The 15,716-nt window shown below is 32.9% G+C and overlaps 1 protein-coding gene across 2 annotated transcripts in view; it reads right to left on the bottom strand.

Annotated features, from left to right (window-relative positions):
• Window positions 1-15,716, bottom strand: part of LUZP2 (leucine zipper protein 2) — a 684,014-nt gene that overhangs the window by 222,731 nt on the left and 445,567 nt on the right. For both annotated transcript variants that reach the window (XM_031941821.1, XM_031941822.1), the window contains exon 6: window positions 6,551-6,613. In XM_031941821.1, the coding sequence (XP_031797681.1) occupies window positions 6,551-6,613 (63 nt within the window). The remainder of the gene's footprint in view (window positions 1-6,550; window positions 6,614-15,716) is intronic.

Raw genomic sequence — 15,716 nt, 5'->3', positions numbered from 1 at the left:
AATATTTTTGAATACTAGATTCTTTCTTATCCCCACCCGCACTTATGAAATCACATGTGAAGTTATAAAAAATGTTTTGATAAGAGTCAAATTGTGAAAAAAAGAAACCACCTAGATCTCCCACCCTAATAAAAATAAAAATCCTCAATAAAGAGAGAAAGAGAGAGAAAAAGAAAATAGCGAATGCTTCGAACTGTATTCAGACACAATCAATTCCTTCTCTGCATATAGATAGAATTTTTCATCATAAGTTCTTCAGAGTAGCTGTGGATGATTGTATTACTGAGAATAACAAAGTCATTTACAAAGTCATCCCAGATCATTGCTATTATTTTGTATATAGTATATTTCACTTTGTTCATGAAGAGTGCTCCAGTTTTTTGTTTTTGTTTTTTTTCTTGGAGTAATATTTTTCTATAAAATTTAACTCAAAATGAAAATGAATGTCCTACCATTAGAGCTGCCCAACGATGGATGATATGGGCTGGCTCAGGAAATAGTGGGTGTAGTTAACTATTTGGCAGAGATGTTGTAGAGAGAATTTATGTTTCAGATAAGGGGGTGGATTATCTGGTTTCTGAAGTCCTTTCCACCCAGTGTCAAGGGTAAGGAGGGCAGATGAGTGGAAGCTGACCTTGAGTACAGTCCTGCCCACCATGGGGATTTTTTGAGGAAGTCTCTCCCCACATGCTGAGCTCTATATCAGTCCTAGGAAGGTATCTCTTATGAGGTTTTCATTCTTTCCTATTCCTTAGAAGAACAATATAATGCTTGAATTGAATATATTTTAATCAACAAGCATTTTAGGTACCTAGAAGAAGGGAGGGAGAGGATTTTTCCCCTTATAAGAACCCTAGGAGAGAAGCATTGTTTTTATGAGGAAACTTAATATGAAACAAGTGATTTGCAGAAGGTTATACATTTGGCAAATATCTGAGGCAAAATTTGAACCTAGATGTTGCCAATTCTGTGTCAGACATTGTGCTGTGCAACTAGAAATTGAAAGTAAAAAATTAATGTCCTTACTCTCAAATTTATTCCATCATATTAGAGGCAAATAATATGTATAGAAATAGAAATGTAAATTATATGTATATGTATTGTTAAATAAATATATATGGATCGGTGTATGAAATTTGTCATTGTTGTCCATTTGTATCAAGCTCTTTGCAAGCCCACAGAATTTTGTTTTTTTTTGGTAAAGATACTGAAATGATTTGCCATTTCCTATTCCAGTGACTTGTGCAGATTCAAATATCTTCTAAGTATCAGAGTTGGGATTTTAACTATGTTTTCCTGAGTACAGGATTAGCGCTCTATCCCCTATTTAGCTGCTTTTTAAATGTGTGTGTGCGTGTGCTTGTGTGTAATACAATATATGTTTATGTGCTTGTGTGTAATACAATATGTGCTTGTGTGTAATACAATATATGAATATATACATGTGTGAAAATATAGACATGCATATCTATAAACATACACATGTGTGTATATTCTTCGTATAGCATTTTGAAATTTTAAAAGTTTCAAGAGTTATAAAAGCTTTAGAAATATAATCTTATTTTATCCTCCCAACAACTCTGGGAGGTAAGTAATATTATCGTAGAAAACATTTTACATATTACTTAGTTTTACTTTATAATAAATCTGGTAATTAGGTATTATTATTATTATGCCATTTTACAGATGAGGAGACTGAGGGCAGATAATGATTAAATTACTTGAGCAAGTTTATCTAGATAATAAGTCTTTGAAGAAGAATTGGAAACCAAATATTAATGATTCCAGGTTCAGCCAACTATCCACTGTGTGCAAATGTAGTAAACAAAGTTGAGCCTGCAGAAGAAGGTTATGCTTGGGCTGAGCCTTGAAGGACCAACTGAAAGGTAGAATTGAGGAAGGAGTCCATTCTAGGGTAGGAAGATGAGAAATGGAAAAGGATATTTTTGTGCCTGTACGTCATAATCATTAAGACCAATCATCATTGTGTCCAATATTATTTCTAAAAATGGAGGTGTGAAAGGGGTACATTGACTATGTTCTGATTCCAATTAAAAAATATCTGGTTTTAAAAAAAAGGGTTGTTCTGTTATTTCCTTGTGATCTAGCCATTTCTTATCCAAGAAAAAATTCCAATTTATCAACAATTTCACTTTTTTTTTTATTACAAGCATGACATATCACGCCCACCATCACACAGAACAATAAAGAATTCTGCCTACTACACACTGAAAAGAGCAAATTTCTTCAACATCAACCTTAAAGTAGACAAGTAATTTCAACAGCTTTTTTTTCTTCTGACTCAATTGCAGAGGAAAGCAATATTGCCATAACTAATAAAAAAAAAAGAATATGAATAAAGATGTGCAATTGAAGAAATTTATAAAATTGCTGTTGAGCTTGAATGCTGGGACTAAATATACATGTACCTAAATCAAGCCTTCCATCTGCATCAAAAGCACGTCTGTATGACAATCATGTCTGATCCAGGCTCCCTGGTGTAGAATCTAAACATTTATAAACTTCAAATACAATTTGACTTATTAATGGTACAGCAATGGCTTGTAATCAAAGCACAGCTTGTTAGCTGAAAATAAATAAACGACTAACTTGTTTATTTGACTAAGATAATTCATGAATTTGCTAATTGCTTTTTGAGCATTAATTGATTCACATTAGAATCAATTTGGGGGGAATTGGAGATGGGGGGGGAATATAGTAATTAGCAGGTAGCTGAGAGAACAGATTGCTGGGTCTAAAATGATGAAGACCTGAGTTCAAATCAAAATTCAAACACTTGTATAACTGTGTGATCCTGGACAAAGTGATTTAAGCTCTCTTTGCCTCTGTTTCCTTATATGTAAAATGGGAAAAATAAAAGCAATTACCTCCTAGGCTGTTGTGAATATTATATGGAATTTTAAAAAGTTGTGAAGGGCTTAGCATAGCACCAAGCACATAGCACTTTATATTTTAAAAATTATTATTATTATATAAGCTTTCTTAACATGGGATCCATTAATTTTCCACACATATATGATGTGTTTTATATATATAAAATATAAAAATTATATACACTCCACTTTGTATGTGTGTGTGTGCCCACATGCTACACTTAGTTTCTGCAGCTCTTACTGGTTTTATCTCCAGGGTACACACAAACCCAATCCCAGGATAAACTTATTACCATAGGGCTAACTCAAGCTTTGACTGACATCTTTTCCTTCAGCTTCCACTCCCCTTTGATGGAGAGCTGGAGGATGGGCTACCAACTCTTCCTAAAGCCTTTCATTGTAAAGGGCAGAAATTGAATTTCCTACTCATTCCATTTGGTATTTCCAGCTCTTCCTGGTTGCAACTCTATAGAACAAGAAATCTCTCAGATGGTATCCCATGGTGAACTTCATCCCATATCCCTTCCTTTCCAGGTTACTAGGGTTTATAAATGTTTTGTAGGGTGTTATAAATAGTTTAATTGAGTATGTCTACGATGAGATCTAGCTCAAAATGGTCAGGATTAGCTGAAATCTTTTAGGTGTAAGCTAAATGCTTTATTTAAGCTACATTTTGATTGTCCAAGTGCACTTTCCAGTACACTTACCATGTTACGACTTTTTTCCTCTTTTTGGCGTATTCTTATTAGGTATTTGAAGTTACTTTACTGAGGAGGGTGACGGGTGGTGTGTACGCACCCTATTGACTATTTCAATTAAGCTCTCTATTCTGTTATTGTCCTCCCCCTTTAAATTGTAAACTCCTTGAAGGCAGGTTCTGTCTCTTTTTCTTATTTATAAACCCCAGTGTTTTGCACAAGACCTGGCACATAATTGGAGCTTAATATTTATTGAATTGAAAAGAATATACATTTTATATTTAGTATATAGGTGTCCTTCTTATTTTATTTTATGCATTTAAAAACATTCGGGTCCATAGGCTTTAGCATGCTGCTAAAGGGTCCTATAACATTCACTCACACACACAAATCATAAGAATCCAAATTAGACTTGCCTTGTGCAGCATGATAATTGTAGAAATATATATAGAAGAATTGCATATGTTTAATATGTATTGGATTGTGTGCTATCTAGGTGAGGGGGAAAAGTGAGGAAGAAAAAATTTGGAACACAAGGTTTTGCAAGGATGGATGCTGAAAACTATGCATACATTTTGAAAATAAACAGTTAAAAAAAGGAATCTAAAGCAGAGGATTTGGAGGTGCCAAAGAGCCGATATTGTCCAATCCCTTCATTTCTCAAAGAAGAATAGTGAGGATGAAATAATTTATTTAAAACTTTGCAGAGAGCATAAAGAGGATCAATTAACTTCTCCCCAGATCAAAAGCCAGCAGCAAGAAATCGCTGTTAGGGTAATCTTATTAGCTGTGTGAAGCTGGGCCAATCTGAAACTCTCTCAGCCTCTGTTTCCTCTTCTGTAAAATGGAGATAATACCTCGTGTTTTTGTGAGACACAAAGGAGATAACATGTAAAGTATTTTTCAAACCATAGAATGCTATAAGAAGTTAGAAATTAATAGTGCTATAATCTAGACTGGAAGCTTAGCCAAATCATTATCTTTTGGCCCTCCTTTTAGCAAGTCTTAAGTCTCAGGACTTTTAAATTAGTGTTTAATCCTTCCCTTTAACTATGTATGTTTTTGTGTGTCTACCTACTTATTGGGAATAATGAAAGGTGTCAACAATGACCTGCATATTTTCTGGGTTAATGTGCAAAATCTCTTAGCAGTGACTTTGACCATTCTTAAATACACAGACATTGAAAAAACACTATTCATGGATTAAGTCAGAAGACCTGAATTACCATTGGCTCAATTATCTACTAGGCATGTTACCTTGGAGAGATGAATTTACTTCTCCAAAATGGGAATACTACTTCTTGTAATATCTGCCTTAACAGTGTTGTTGAAGGCATCAAATAAGATATTTGAGCTGTCAGCTGCTACATAAATGTAAACTGAGCTAATATTTCAGAATCACTCTTAAGCATTCACTTAGTCCAATAGCAAGATACAATAAGTCCCTAAACTTTTTCTTATTTAAATGTATGGTTGAATTAAAGAGGGTTTTCAAAGAAAAATATAAGGTTTTAAATGGAAGTAGTATAAATGAATGGCTTTCTCTTGGGTCTGTGTTTTCTTTCATAAAATGATTAATATGGTAATATGTTTTACACACATTGAACTTGGATAATGTATATCAAATTATTTACTATCTTATGGAGGTGAGGGAAGGAGAGCGAAAATGTGGAAGTAATTTTTAAAGTGAATATTTTGTGCAATGATCAATTGTGATAGACTTAGCTCTTCTCAGTAATACAATGATCCAAGACAATTCCAAAAGACTCATAGATGGAAAATGCTATCCATATCCCAAAAAGAGAACTATGCAGTCTGAATGTAGATGAAAACATAGTAATTTCCTTTTGGGGGGGATTTTATTGTTGTCCTTGTTTCTTTCTTATGATTTTTCCCTTCTGCTAGGATTCTTTTTTTACAACATGATTAAGGTAGAAATGACACATTCAAAACCTATATCAGATTGCTTGCTGCATTGAGGGAGAAAGAATGTAGGGAGGGAGAAAATTATGTAATTAAAAAATCTTACAAAAATTAATGTTTACAAATATTTTATTTGTAATTAGGAAAATATTGTTAAGTGCAATAAATAAATATTTCAGAATAAAAATAAAATTAATGTTAAAATTGTCTTAAATGTAAATGGGGAAAAGTAAAAATATTATTTAAAAATAAATGGCTATTTTATTTGCACACAAGTAATTTTATCATGCTCTAGGGAAAGAAAAACACATATAGAAAATGCACTGTGTCAACTTGAGGGAGAAACAACGAAACAGTGGTGAATAATTGTACCATTTTCCTTTTTTTTCTATTTATCCAAATGTCTTGGCTTCCTACTGATATATGGTTATCAAAATTTTGGTCTTAGGATCACATTTTTCTTTTTAATTATTGAGAACATTTGATAATGTAGGTGATACTATCAATATTCACTATATTAGAAATTAAAATTTCTTAGTATTACTATCAAAAATATTTTGACCTTATAGACTCTCTGAAGGTCTCTGACGGTCCTGGGTTTGGGCTGAGGAGTTTTTTAGAACCACTTTTATATAGCATTATGATTTAGAAACAAGTTTCTCAGAATGAAATAATTCAATCTATTAAGGACTTGTTCATAAAGAAACATTATTATCAGTATGGATTCCAATATTTCACCCTCAGGTTTCCCATTCACATTTGCTTTCACTGAACTTCCCCAGGGAGGAATCCAGGGAGAATTTTTCAAATTGATTTTGATATTTCAATCTGTTGGAATGAAACCAGAGCAACCTAGCAGCAAACCCATCGAACATCTTCAGATTGTTGTGGGAAAAATCTCCAATGGCCCCATATTGTACTCAGCAATAATAGGCTACTCAAACCCAGTGGGGCTGGAATATTGTCAGAATGACATATTTGGCACCTCTATTCCTGGACTTTTCTTAAAGCTGGGAGGGTAAGGGCTCCACTCACCTCTTCAGCATGGATTCCACATAACTTGTTTCCTGACAGCAGCTTGTTTTTCAAGCTTTTATTCTGAGAAAAGAACATGGTTTTATTACTGAAAAGTGATAAAATATTAAGGATTCCTTTAAATATTTCACAGACATTGGTTTATGTTTTGCACATGGATAATAAGTTGCTCAAGATGGCAAGTAGAACATAAATAAATTGGAAGCTTCTAAGTCTATAATTAGAAAAGACATTCTATTCTTTCCTCATTGAAAACTTTGGGCAAATTAACATTGTAATCTTCATTTAAATGATTAAATAATATGCTTAATATATTCATGGAATTTTAAATTAAAAATTCAATCTAGCAATTATTAAAAATCTCCAGTGGTAGAGAGGATAAAGGCAAGATGATGGAGAAAGGCAGGGACTCACCTGCTCTCTTCAAACCCTTCCAAAAATCTTAAAATAATACTTTAAGACAAATTCTGGAGTGGCAGGACCCACAAAAAGATGTCAAAACAATTTTCCAGTCCATGATCATTTAGAAGGCCTGCAGGAAAGGTCTGTCATACCCACTGAGAGTGGAGAGCAATCCAGTAAAGATTGGATCAATACAGATCAAGCCCCAGCAAATAGAGCATAGCCCTTGGGAGCCATGGAATCAGTAGTGGCAAAGGTTGCTTTGGGAGCTCTCAGTCCACAGATGGTAAGTGGGGAAAACTGGTCAGAAGAAGATAACAGGGGTCTCTTTGTTAGCACTAATAGTCAGATCTGGATGGATGTTGGGTGGCTATCCCAGGACTAGCACAGTGGAGCAGGATTCTTTCTAAAATTTCCCAGGCAGGAAAGAGTGCTTAGGGTTGCTCACAGACCAGTGCACAGGCCAGGAGAATAGTAAACATACTTCTCCTTGGATCATACCAACTTGGCAAAATTAAAAAGTTCCAAGTACCTAGAAGTATCTCTGAAAACTTGTGTACAAAATCCTTGAAGCTTCGGACAATGCCACTTCCACCCTGGAAGTCAGGGTCAGAAAATTAGAAAGTCAGAAAATAGACCGGAAAATCAGCAAACAATAGGAAAAATATAAATATAGAAAATTTCTACAATGATAAGGAATATCAAAATATACACTTATAAAACAAAAAATGTCAAAATTCCTACATCCAAAGAATCTAAGAAAAATATGAGCATGGAAGAGCTCAGAAAGAATTTTAAAAATCAGTTGAGATGTAGAAAAATGGGAAAAGAAATGAGAATAAGACAAAAAAAATCATGATAAAGAGCCAACTGATTGGTAAAGGAGGCACAAAAATACTCAAGAAAATAGCACTTTAAAAAACATAACAGGTTAAATAGTAAAAGAGGTACAAGCATCCAATGAGGGAAAAGATGTCTTGAAAAGCAGAATTTGTCAAATGGAAAGGGGAAAAACAAAAATTCATTGAAGAGAAGAGCTCCTTTAAAAAGCAGAAGAATGACTCTATCAAATATTAAGAAACAATAAAGCAAAACCAAAAAAAAAAAGAAAGAAAGAAAAAAGAAAACAATGAGAAAAAAGTTGGGAAACAGATCCAGGAGAGATTATTTTTAAAATATTAGACTATGTGAAACTATTATCAGACAAAAGAGCCTAGACATCATACTTTCAAGAAATTATCAAAGATAACTGCTCTTATATTTTTGAACTAAGAAACAAATTAGAAAATGAAAGAATTCCTTGATTATCTCTTGAAAAAAAAATCCAAAATGAAAATTCCCAGGAATAGACAAATTTTAGAGTTTCTAGGTGAAGGAGAAAATATTGCAAGCAGCCAGAAACAAACAATTGAATTATTATATAGCCACAGTTAGAATAACACAAAAATTAGGAGCTCCTTTATTAAAGGATCAGAGGACTTAGAATATCATATTCTAGTTGGCAAAGGAACTAGGATTACAAACGAGAATTAATTAATTCAGCAAACTGAGTATAATCCTTTAAGTGAAAAAAAAGATAATCAATGAAATATAGAACTTTCAAATAGTCTTGATGAAAAGACCAGAGCTGAACAGAAAATTTCACTTCATATACAAAATTCTAGAGCAGCATAAAACGGTAAACAGGAAAAGGAAATCATAAGGACTCATTAAAGTTAAATTATTTACATTTTTAAATGGGAAGGAAATATATGTAACTCAGAATTTTCTCATAATTCAGGTAGTTGGAGTATACATTGACAGCACAGCAGTGAGTTGAATATGATGGCATGATATTTAAAAAATACATTAAAGGGCGAGAAAGAAAAATGCACTTGGATAAAGGGGGAGATAGAAAAGAGTAAATTATTTTACACAAAAGAGACAACAAAAAGGTTTTTTAAAGGAGAAGGCAAGATGAGGGAAGTGGCTTACTGTCAATGGAATTGGCAAAAAGAAGCAATAACACACACTCAACTGGATATAAAAATCTATCTTACTCTACAGAAAAGTAGGAGCAAAAGGACAAAAGGGAAGAGATGGATTGGAGGAAGTGGTAGTTAGAGTAAAATATTTCTGAGGAAGGACATGGTGAAAAAAGAGAATAGAAGAAATGGGGAATGGATTATTAAGGGAAATATATTTAGCAATCATTAGTGTAAAAAAATGAAGCAAGTTTCTTTGATAAAGGCCTCATCCTTCAAATATAGTGAAATGAGTCAAATTAATAAAAATAAGAGTAATTCCCCAGTTGATAAATGATTTAAAAATATGATGTCAGTTTTCAGATTAACTAACCAAAGCTATGTATAGTCATATGGAAAACTGTTCTAATTCAACTATTAATTAGAGAAATGCAAATTTAAGCAATTCTGAAGTACCTCCACATAGTAGAATGATAATTAGGACAGAAAAGGAAAACAACAATTGTTGGAGAGAATGCAGGAAAACCAATGAACTGTTGGTACAATAGTGAACTGATTCTGTTGTGCTCAGATGATCAATGATCCAAGACAACTCTGAAGGACTTTTAATGAAAATTTTATGAAAAATCTCATCAATTCTCACAAAAAGAGCTGATAAAGTCTGAATAAAGACTGAAGCATAATTTTTGCTTTATTTTTCTTGCATTTTCATTTTGGCCTATGTTTTCTTTTACAAAACCTATATGGAAATATGCTTTTCATGACTTCACATGTATAGCTTATGTCAAATTATTTGCCTCCTCAATGAGAGAGGTAGGGAGAGAAGAAGAGAATTTGAAACAATTTTTTAAAAATATTGAAAATTTTTTTCATATCTAATGGGAGAAAATAAAATACTAAGCAGAAAAAAAGGCTTTTATATACAAGGCACTGTGATAGGCACTAGGACTTCTAGACAAAACAAAGAAGTTCTAAATTTAGAAAATTTGGAATAAATTATATTAGTAAATAGAATAAGAGCATGTACATTGCTACCTAGCTAATCATTTAATTAGCATTATTAACTCCTGGAAATGCAAAGCAAAATGAAATATGATTCCTGCTCTCATGGTGCTAACAATCTAATGATGGAGACAACATGTAAACAACTGTGTACAAACAGGTTATATGCAAGATCATTGGATGATAATCAACAAAGGGATGGAACTAGCAATAGAATGGAATGGAAAAAAATTCACCTAGAAGATGTGATTTTAGCTAAGATTCAGAGGAAAATCAATAGGGTCAGACAATGGAGTGTTTCATTTAAGAAATAAAAAGTAATACTGGATGAAAGGGTATATATGATGAAAGGATGCAAAGGTAAGAAAGGGCTGGGTTGTTCAACAAATAAGGTACTCCATCTTTAATTTCTGGCATCTTTTTTTTTTTTTTTTGATTGTCCCCTCTTTCTCCTTCACTCTAATTATTGATCTTTCTGAATCGATTTAAGTCCCAAATAATCTCTCCTTTTCTATAGGGAGTTTTCCCAAAATCCATTTTAATTCTAGTGCCTACCACTATTTATTATTTCCTATTTATTTTGTATACTCCTTGTTTGAATTTATGTTTGCATATTGTTTCTCACATTAAAGTGTAGGCTTGTTGAGGGCCAGAACTGCCTTTGACTCTCTTTTTGTATCCTCAGTGCTTAGCATAGCATCTAGCACAAAAGAGGTCTTATTACATTTTTTAATTACTTTGTGGGAAAAATATTTCATTATGTTTTATTCATTAATATGGGTTAAATCAAGTTTTCAGCTAGAAATGTATCTTATCCAAATCTTATAAAAGATATCATCTATGGCTTGTTTTGAATCCTTCTAAAACCTTTGTTTTAGGTTATTCAAATTAAATTAAATGTTTATACTTGATAATACATCTCAAACTGCCCTTTCCTGACAACTACCTGTGGTTATTCAATCACATTTTGTCCTTATGACCTTGTTTTTTTTTCTGTCTCTCTCTTTTTTTTCTATCTCTCTCCTTTGCCAAACAACCTAATGAAATGCTTTCTAAAATTTCAGATTTTGGATTTTGCTCAATGCTGACACTTACTAATAATAAATGATTGGTTGTTCTCTAATTGTGAAGAAGACATTTTTTCCCCATCCATTTATATCTAGCTAACAGTTATCTATATTAACTTCTACCTATCATTTCTAGAAACACTTAATTCCTATGAAAAAAACAGCCCCTCAAATACTTAAAGACAAAATACATAGTCTTCTCTTTTCAAGACTAAGCACTCCCAATTCCTATAACCTGTCCTCATAATTGATGCTGTTAACTTGCTCAACCCTTTCCATCTTTTTACTGTTCCTTCTAGAGAAGCACCTGAAATATAGAACACCATCTCCCAGATGTGTCCAACCAGGAAAGAACCAGCAGGTTCTAAATCTTCCTCATCATGAAAATTGTGCTCTATTAATGTCCCCTAACTTCATATTAACTTTTTTTACTTCCCTCATTTCATGGCTCCCTCATATTGAGCTTGCAATTCAATAATACCTCCTAGCTATGGCATTCTCATCAAAAAAAAAATAAAGAAATACAAAATACTGAATTTTGTGTCAAGATGGCACACTGGAGTGACCAAAGATTTGTCTCTTAAAAATTCTCTGAGTCTTATTCAAAAAATGTGGATAATACCTATAGTAGCTACCCTCAAATGCTTTATGGAGCTCAAATAAAATAATATATTGTTGTCCTTCTAACTCTATTTTGGACTTTCTGGATTGCCATTCTTCTATTGTTTGCTCATCATGGGGTTTTTCTCAGTGCTTTTGCCCCCTTATCCTGGACATGATGACCAATCCTGTGGGAAGCATTCATCAAGGGAAGTGGTGTTATGCTTCCCCTTGATGAATGCTTCCTGGAGCCTCTTTATTTTGAGGAGATCCAGGTTAGCCTGCCTTCGTTCCCCTCCTTCAACTGTTCCTGACTTTCTGAATTTCAAAAGTGTGCTTCTTAATTCTCTGGTCTCCCCCAACTCCCATCTTTTCATCTGGCTTTTGAGTATTGTCTTCCCCTTGAGGAGAGAGACCTTTTTTGTTGTTTCAATTTGTATACTTAACACTTAGAATAATGCCTATCATAGATTAAGTGCTTAATAAATGTTTATTTCTTTCTTTAAAAGTATTTATAAATCTCAGAATTATAAATAAATGTCAAGTAGTATTAGTAGTAGCAGCAGTAGCAACTTAATAATAGCAACAAGTAGCAGCTTAATATTTTCAATATTAAGAAAAAATATAAGTGATTGTTAGAGATAATTCTTGGTAGGGAACAAAGCTTGACCCAACCCTTATCCTATTTTATTGTTTTGTTTCTTTGATAGCATCTCTCGGGCAATTTATTACAAAGCCTAGGCATCTGCAGATAATAAATTGAATCAGAAAATCCTTTAAATGCAAAATTTTTCTGAGGGACAATTTTCAAAGTGTCTAAAGAACTGGAGTTGATATAAATGGAACCTGATTCCATTGGGTTGAATTTCATTACATCTCTTTCAATTTCATATCAGTTACATTACATTGGACAAATATTATCTCCAAGTGTATCAGTTATCTCACAAAGTGAGTATATCAGAACAATAGTCCACTGCTTGGATGGACCAAAGACAATTCTTCATTCTTGTTCAACCCTAGAAAATTGCTTGGGTTTACAGAGTGGCAAATAAATTGGAAAGCATCTCTTTCTAAGGTAGGACAAGTTGATGCGCAAACTGGAAATTTAGAAATCTGAGTAATAAATCTAATTTTGTCACTAAGTATCAACTTTTCAGCCCATATGATGATTGATTCAATGAGTGACTATTTGCATCCACAAAGGAAAGAGTCCCCTATGACCACTGCACATCACAAGAAAAATCTGAAATCTAAGATTATGAAGTAGTCTTACAGTTCAAAGAAAGTCATATTTGAAGTTGAATCTGGTTGTGGCTTTGATACTTACTAGTGGACCCTGGACAAATCACTTTTATATCCCTGGGTCTCAGTTTCCTTGGCTATAAAGTTTCATTGGAGAAAATGAGCTTTGGCTCTATAGCTATCACTGATGCAAGTATGATGGTTCTGCTCATTTTGTGACTCCAAATAAATGAGGTACCCATTTTGAGCCAAAGTTTCCTCATAAATAAAATGAAGAGAATGAAGAAGATATTGCTTCAAGCCCCTTCCATATCTCTCATTCTATGATTCTAGAAGCAAATATTATTTCCCTGGCTGTTTCTATTCAACAGTCATTGAATGTCTGCCAAAGACATTAACCAGCTCATATGAATCTGATTGTTTCTTCACTCAGTAAACTGCTAAAAGGGTTTATTTCAAACCATTGTTCTACTACTAGGTCCCAGTAGGGGGAAAATCTATTTGCAATTCAATTCCATGCAACAAACATTATTATACTAAGTGCCTATTATATGCAAGGTACTGGCACTGTGGTACCAGACATTAGAAACACTGAGATTAAAAGTGACAGCCCCTGCCCTTAAAGAGGTTACTGACTAATGGTGGGGAGATGACATATACACCAATAAGCATGCCATAAAATATAATGAAACGGAGGCAAAAGAGAGGAAGACAAAGTACTATGACAATTTTAAGCAATAGAAATGAGATTGATGAGGAGGACAGTGATGTGATAGGAGGTAGAACAAACAGGAAACTAGTTTTCTAGAGTAGGGAGCATATAAACTGAAGGAAGAGAGAGATTTAAATTAATGAAGAATTTGTTGAAGTCTTCAACTATTTCTTATTCTCACAAGGATATAATTTTCATCCTGGCATTTAATTAAATGTTTATAAAAATTTTATTATTTATATATACATATATATTATATAATATGTAAATAATGCATTATATTATTTATAACACATTGTATTATAATATAAATATTTATAATAATTATAATTATAATATATATATTATAATTATATATATTATATAACATTAAATAAATGTTTATAAATTAAATGTTAAGAAAATGTTTTCTACTTTCCTTTTTTGTTCTTTTATCCCTACTCACACTTGCCTAGTTTTCATTCCAATCAAAGTGGCCAAACATTTAGCCAATTAAATGTTAATAGAAACAAAGTTCAAACAACAGATAAGAGTTAGAAAATGAATTTTCACAGCTATGTAGTAGACCTTGATCAAACCACTGTCAGACACACCAGTACAACAGATGAGAACCATAGGTTTGAAGGGTAACCAAGATGATTTCTTTTCTCCCACACACCTTTTGAGTATCAGGTAGTGACCGATCCTCTTTATTATAATAATAAGCAAGACAGGCATTGCTAATTACACTCCTGAATTTAGGAAGTCAAGAAATAGTATAAAGAAAGGCTCTTTGGAAAAGAAATCTTAATCCCATCCCCATGTGTATAACCACTCCATTCCATCTAGAACGGATGATTATAATAATAGATATCTATATTGAGCTTACTTAGTAGTAAACACAATGCTAAATATTTTGCAATTAGTTCATTTGATCTTCACTATGACTCAGAGAGAAGGGCTGCTATTATCCATATTTTTAAAATGAGAAGATTGCATCAAAAAGAGTTTTAAGTGATTTACTCTGGGTCACACAGTTACTAAGTGTCGGAAACTGAACTTAAACTCAGATCTTCCTGATTCCAGGTTTAGACACCTAGCAGTCTGATTATTACTTGTTATGTTAAGGTTGCCATGCTTTCTTGGAGTGGGGATATTCGGTGTTCAATTCAATGTTCATTTAAGAGTTCTATTTACAGCATTGTCAATGTGTATAAAGGAATCTTGTCATGCTGGTAGGAAAATGGCTGAGGAAGGACCACTGCATAGTTTTGACTTTATTGCATCTTTTATCTCTTATTTTATATCTTGAACTTAGTTTCAGTTAATACCAAATATAAATCCTCAGATTTATTCTCAGATAAATTCACAGATGATGGACTTGATGTAGAATGAAACATTTTTCAATATGTCAAATGTGTGAATATATTTTGCTTGAAAAAAATAATATATAATTTATTTTTAGCAGTGATATATATGTTATATATGGGTATATATATATATATATATAATAGGCATATATAGTTCTATATCTATAGCTATATATATGTATATGTGTATATCCATATGTTCATACATATATATAATTAGTAAAGCTATATATATATATATATGTATATACATATATATATATATATATGACCATCTTTAATAGAAATAGTAGAATACGTATATCAACATCAATGCAGTCATGATACCTTGATTGTCTAGTGTCTCCCTTCCCTTTCAAACCCCTGTTTACATCAATCATATCACTTGATTTTCATATTTATCCTGTCAGCAAGGTATAGCTGTTAAGGAAATTAAGCCTCAGAGGAGAGAATTAATAAATGACTAAAAAGCTATTAAGTTCTTAATGCCACATGTATTACCACAAAGAAATAATGATTAAGACCCAATTTCATAAATGAGTCTGGGAGTCAGTAATTCTAAGAACTGGAAAATCATTGAATTGAGCTAAGTCAAAAGCATTTCCCATAACTTGGAAGACCAAATGCTGCCTGCTCCTGAAAGATATCCAAGATAGGCAGTGATTAATCACACAGACTGTCACATAGATGGCCTAATGGTGCTTGAGAACTATGCAGAAGCAGGGTAAGTTTCTCCCAGAGGCCTGAGTTATGGAATCCCTTGCAGCAAACTAAAGAAAACAACCACTTGAGGGAAATGAAGGCACAAATGATGGAAAAGAATGACCC

The sequence above is a fragment of the Sarcophilus harrisii genome, chromosome 6, assembly GCF_902635505.1.
Source record: "Sarcophilus harrisii chromosome 6, mSarHar1.11, whole genome shotgun sequence".
Classification (NCBI taxonomy): Eukaryota; Metazoa; Chordata; class Mammalia; order Dasyuromorphia; family Dasyuridae; genus Sarcophilus; species Sarcophilus harrisii.
The sequence above is the reverse complement of the archived record's forward strand: the minus strand, read 5'-3'. Positions and strand labels throughout refer to the sequence as shown.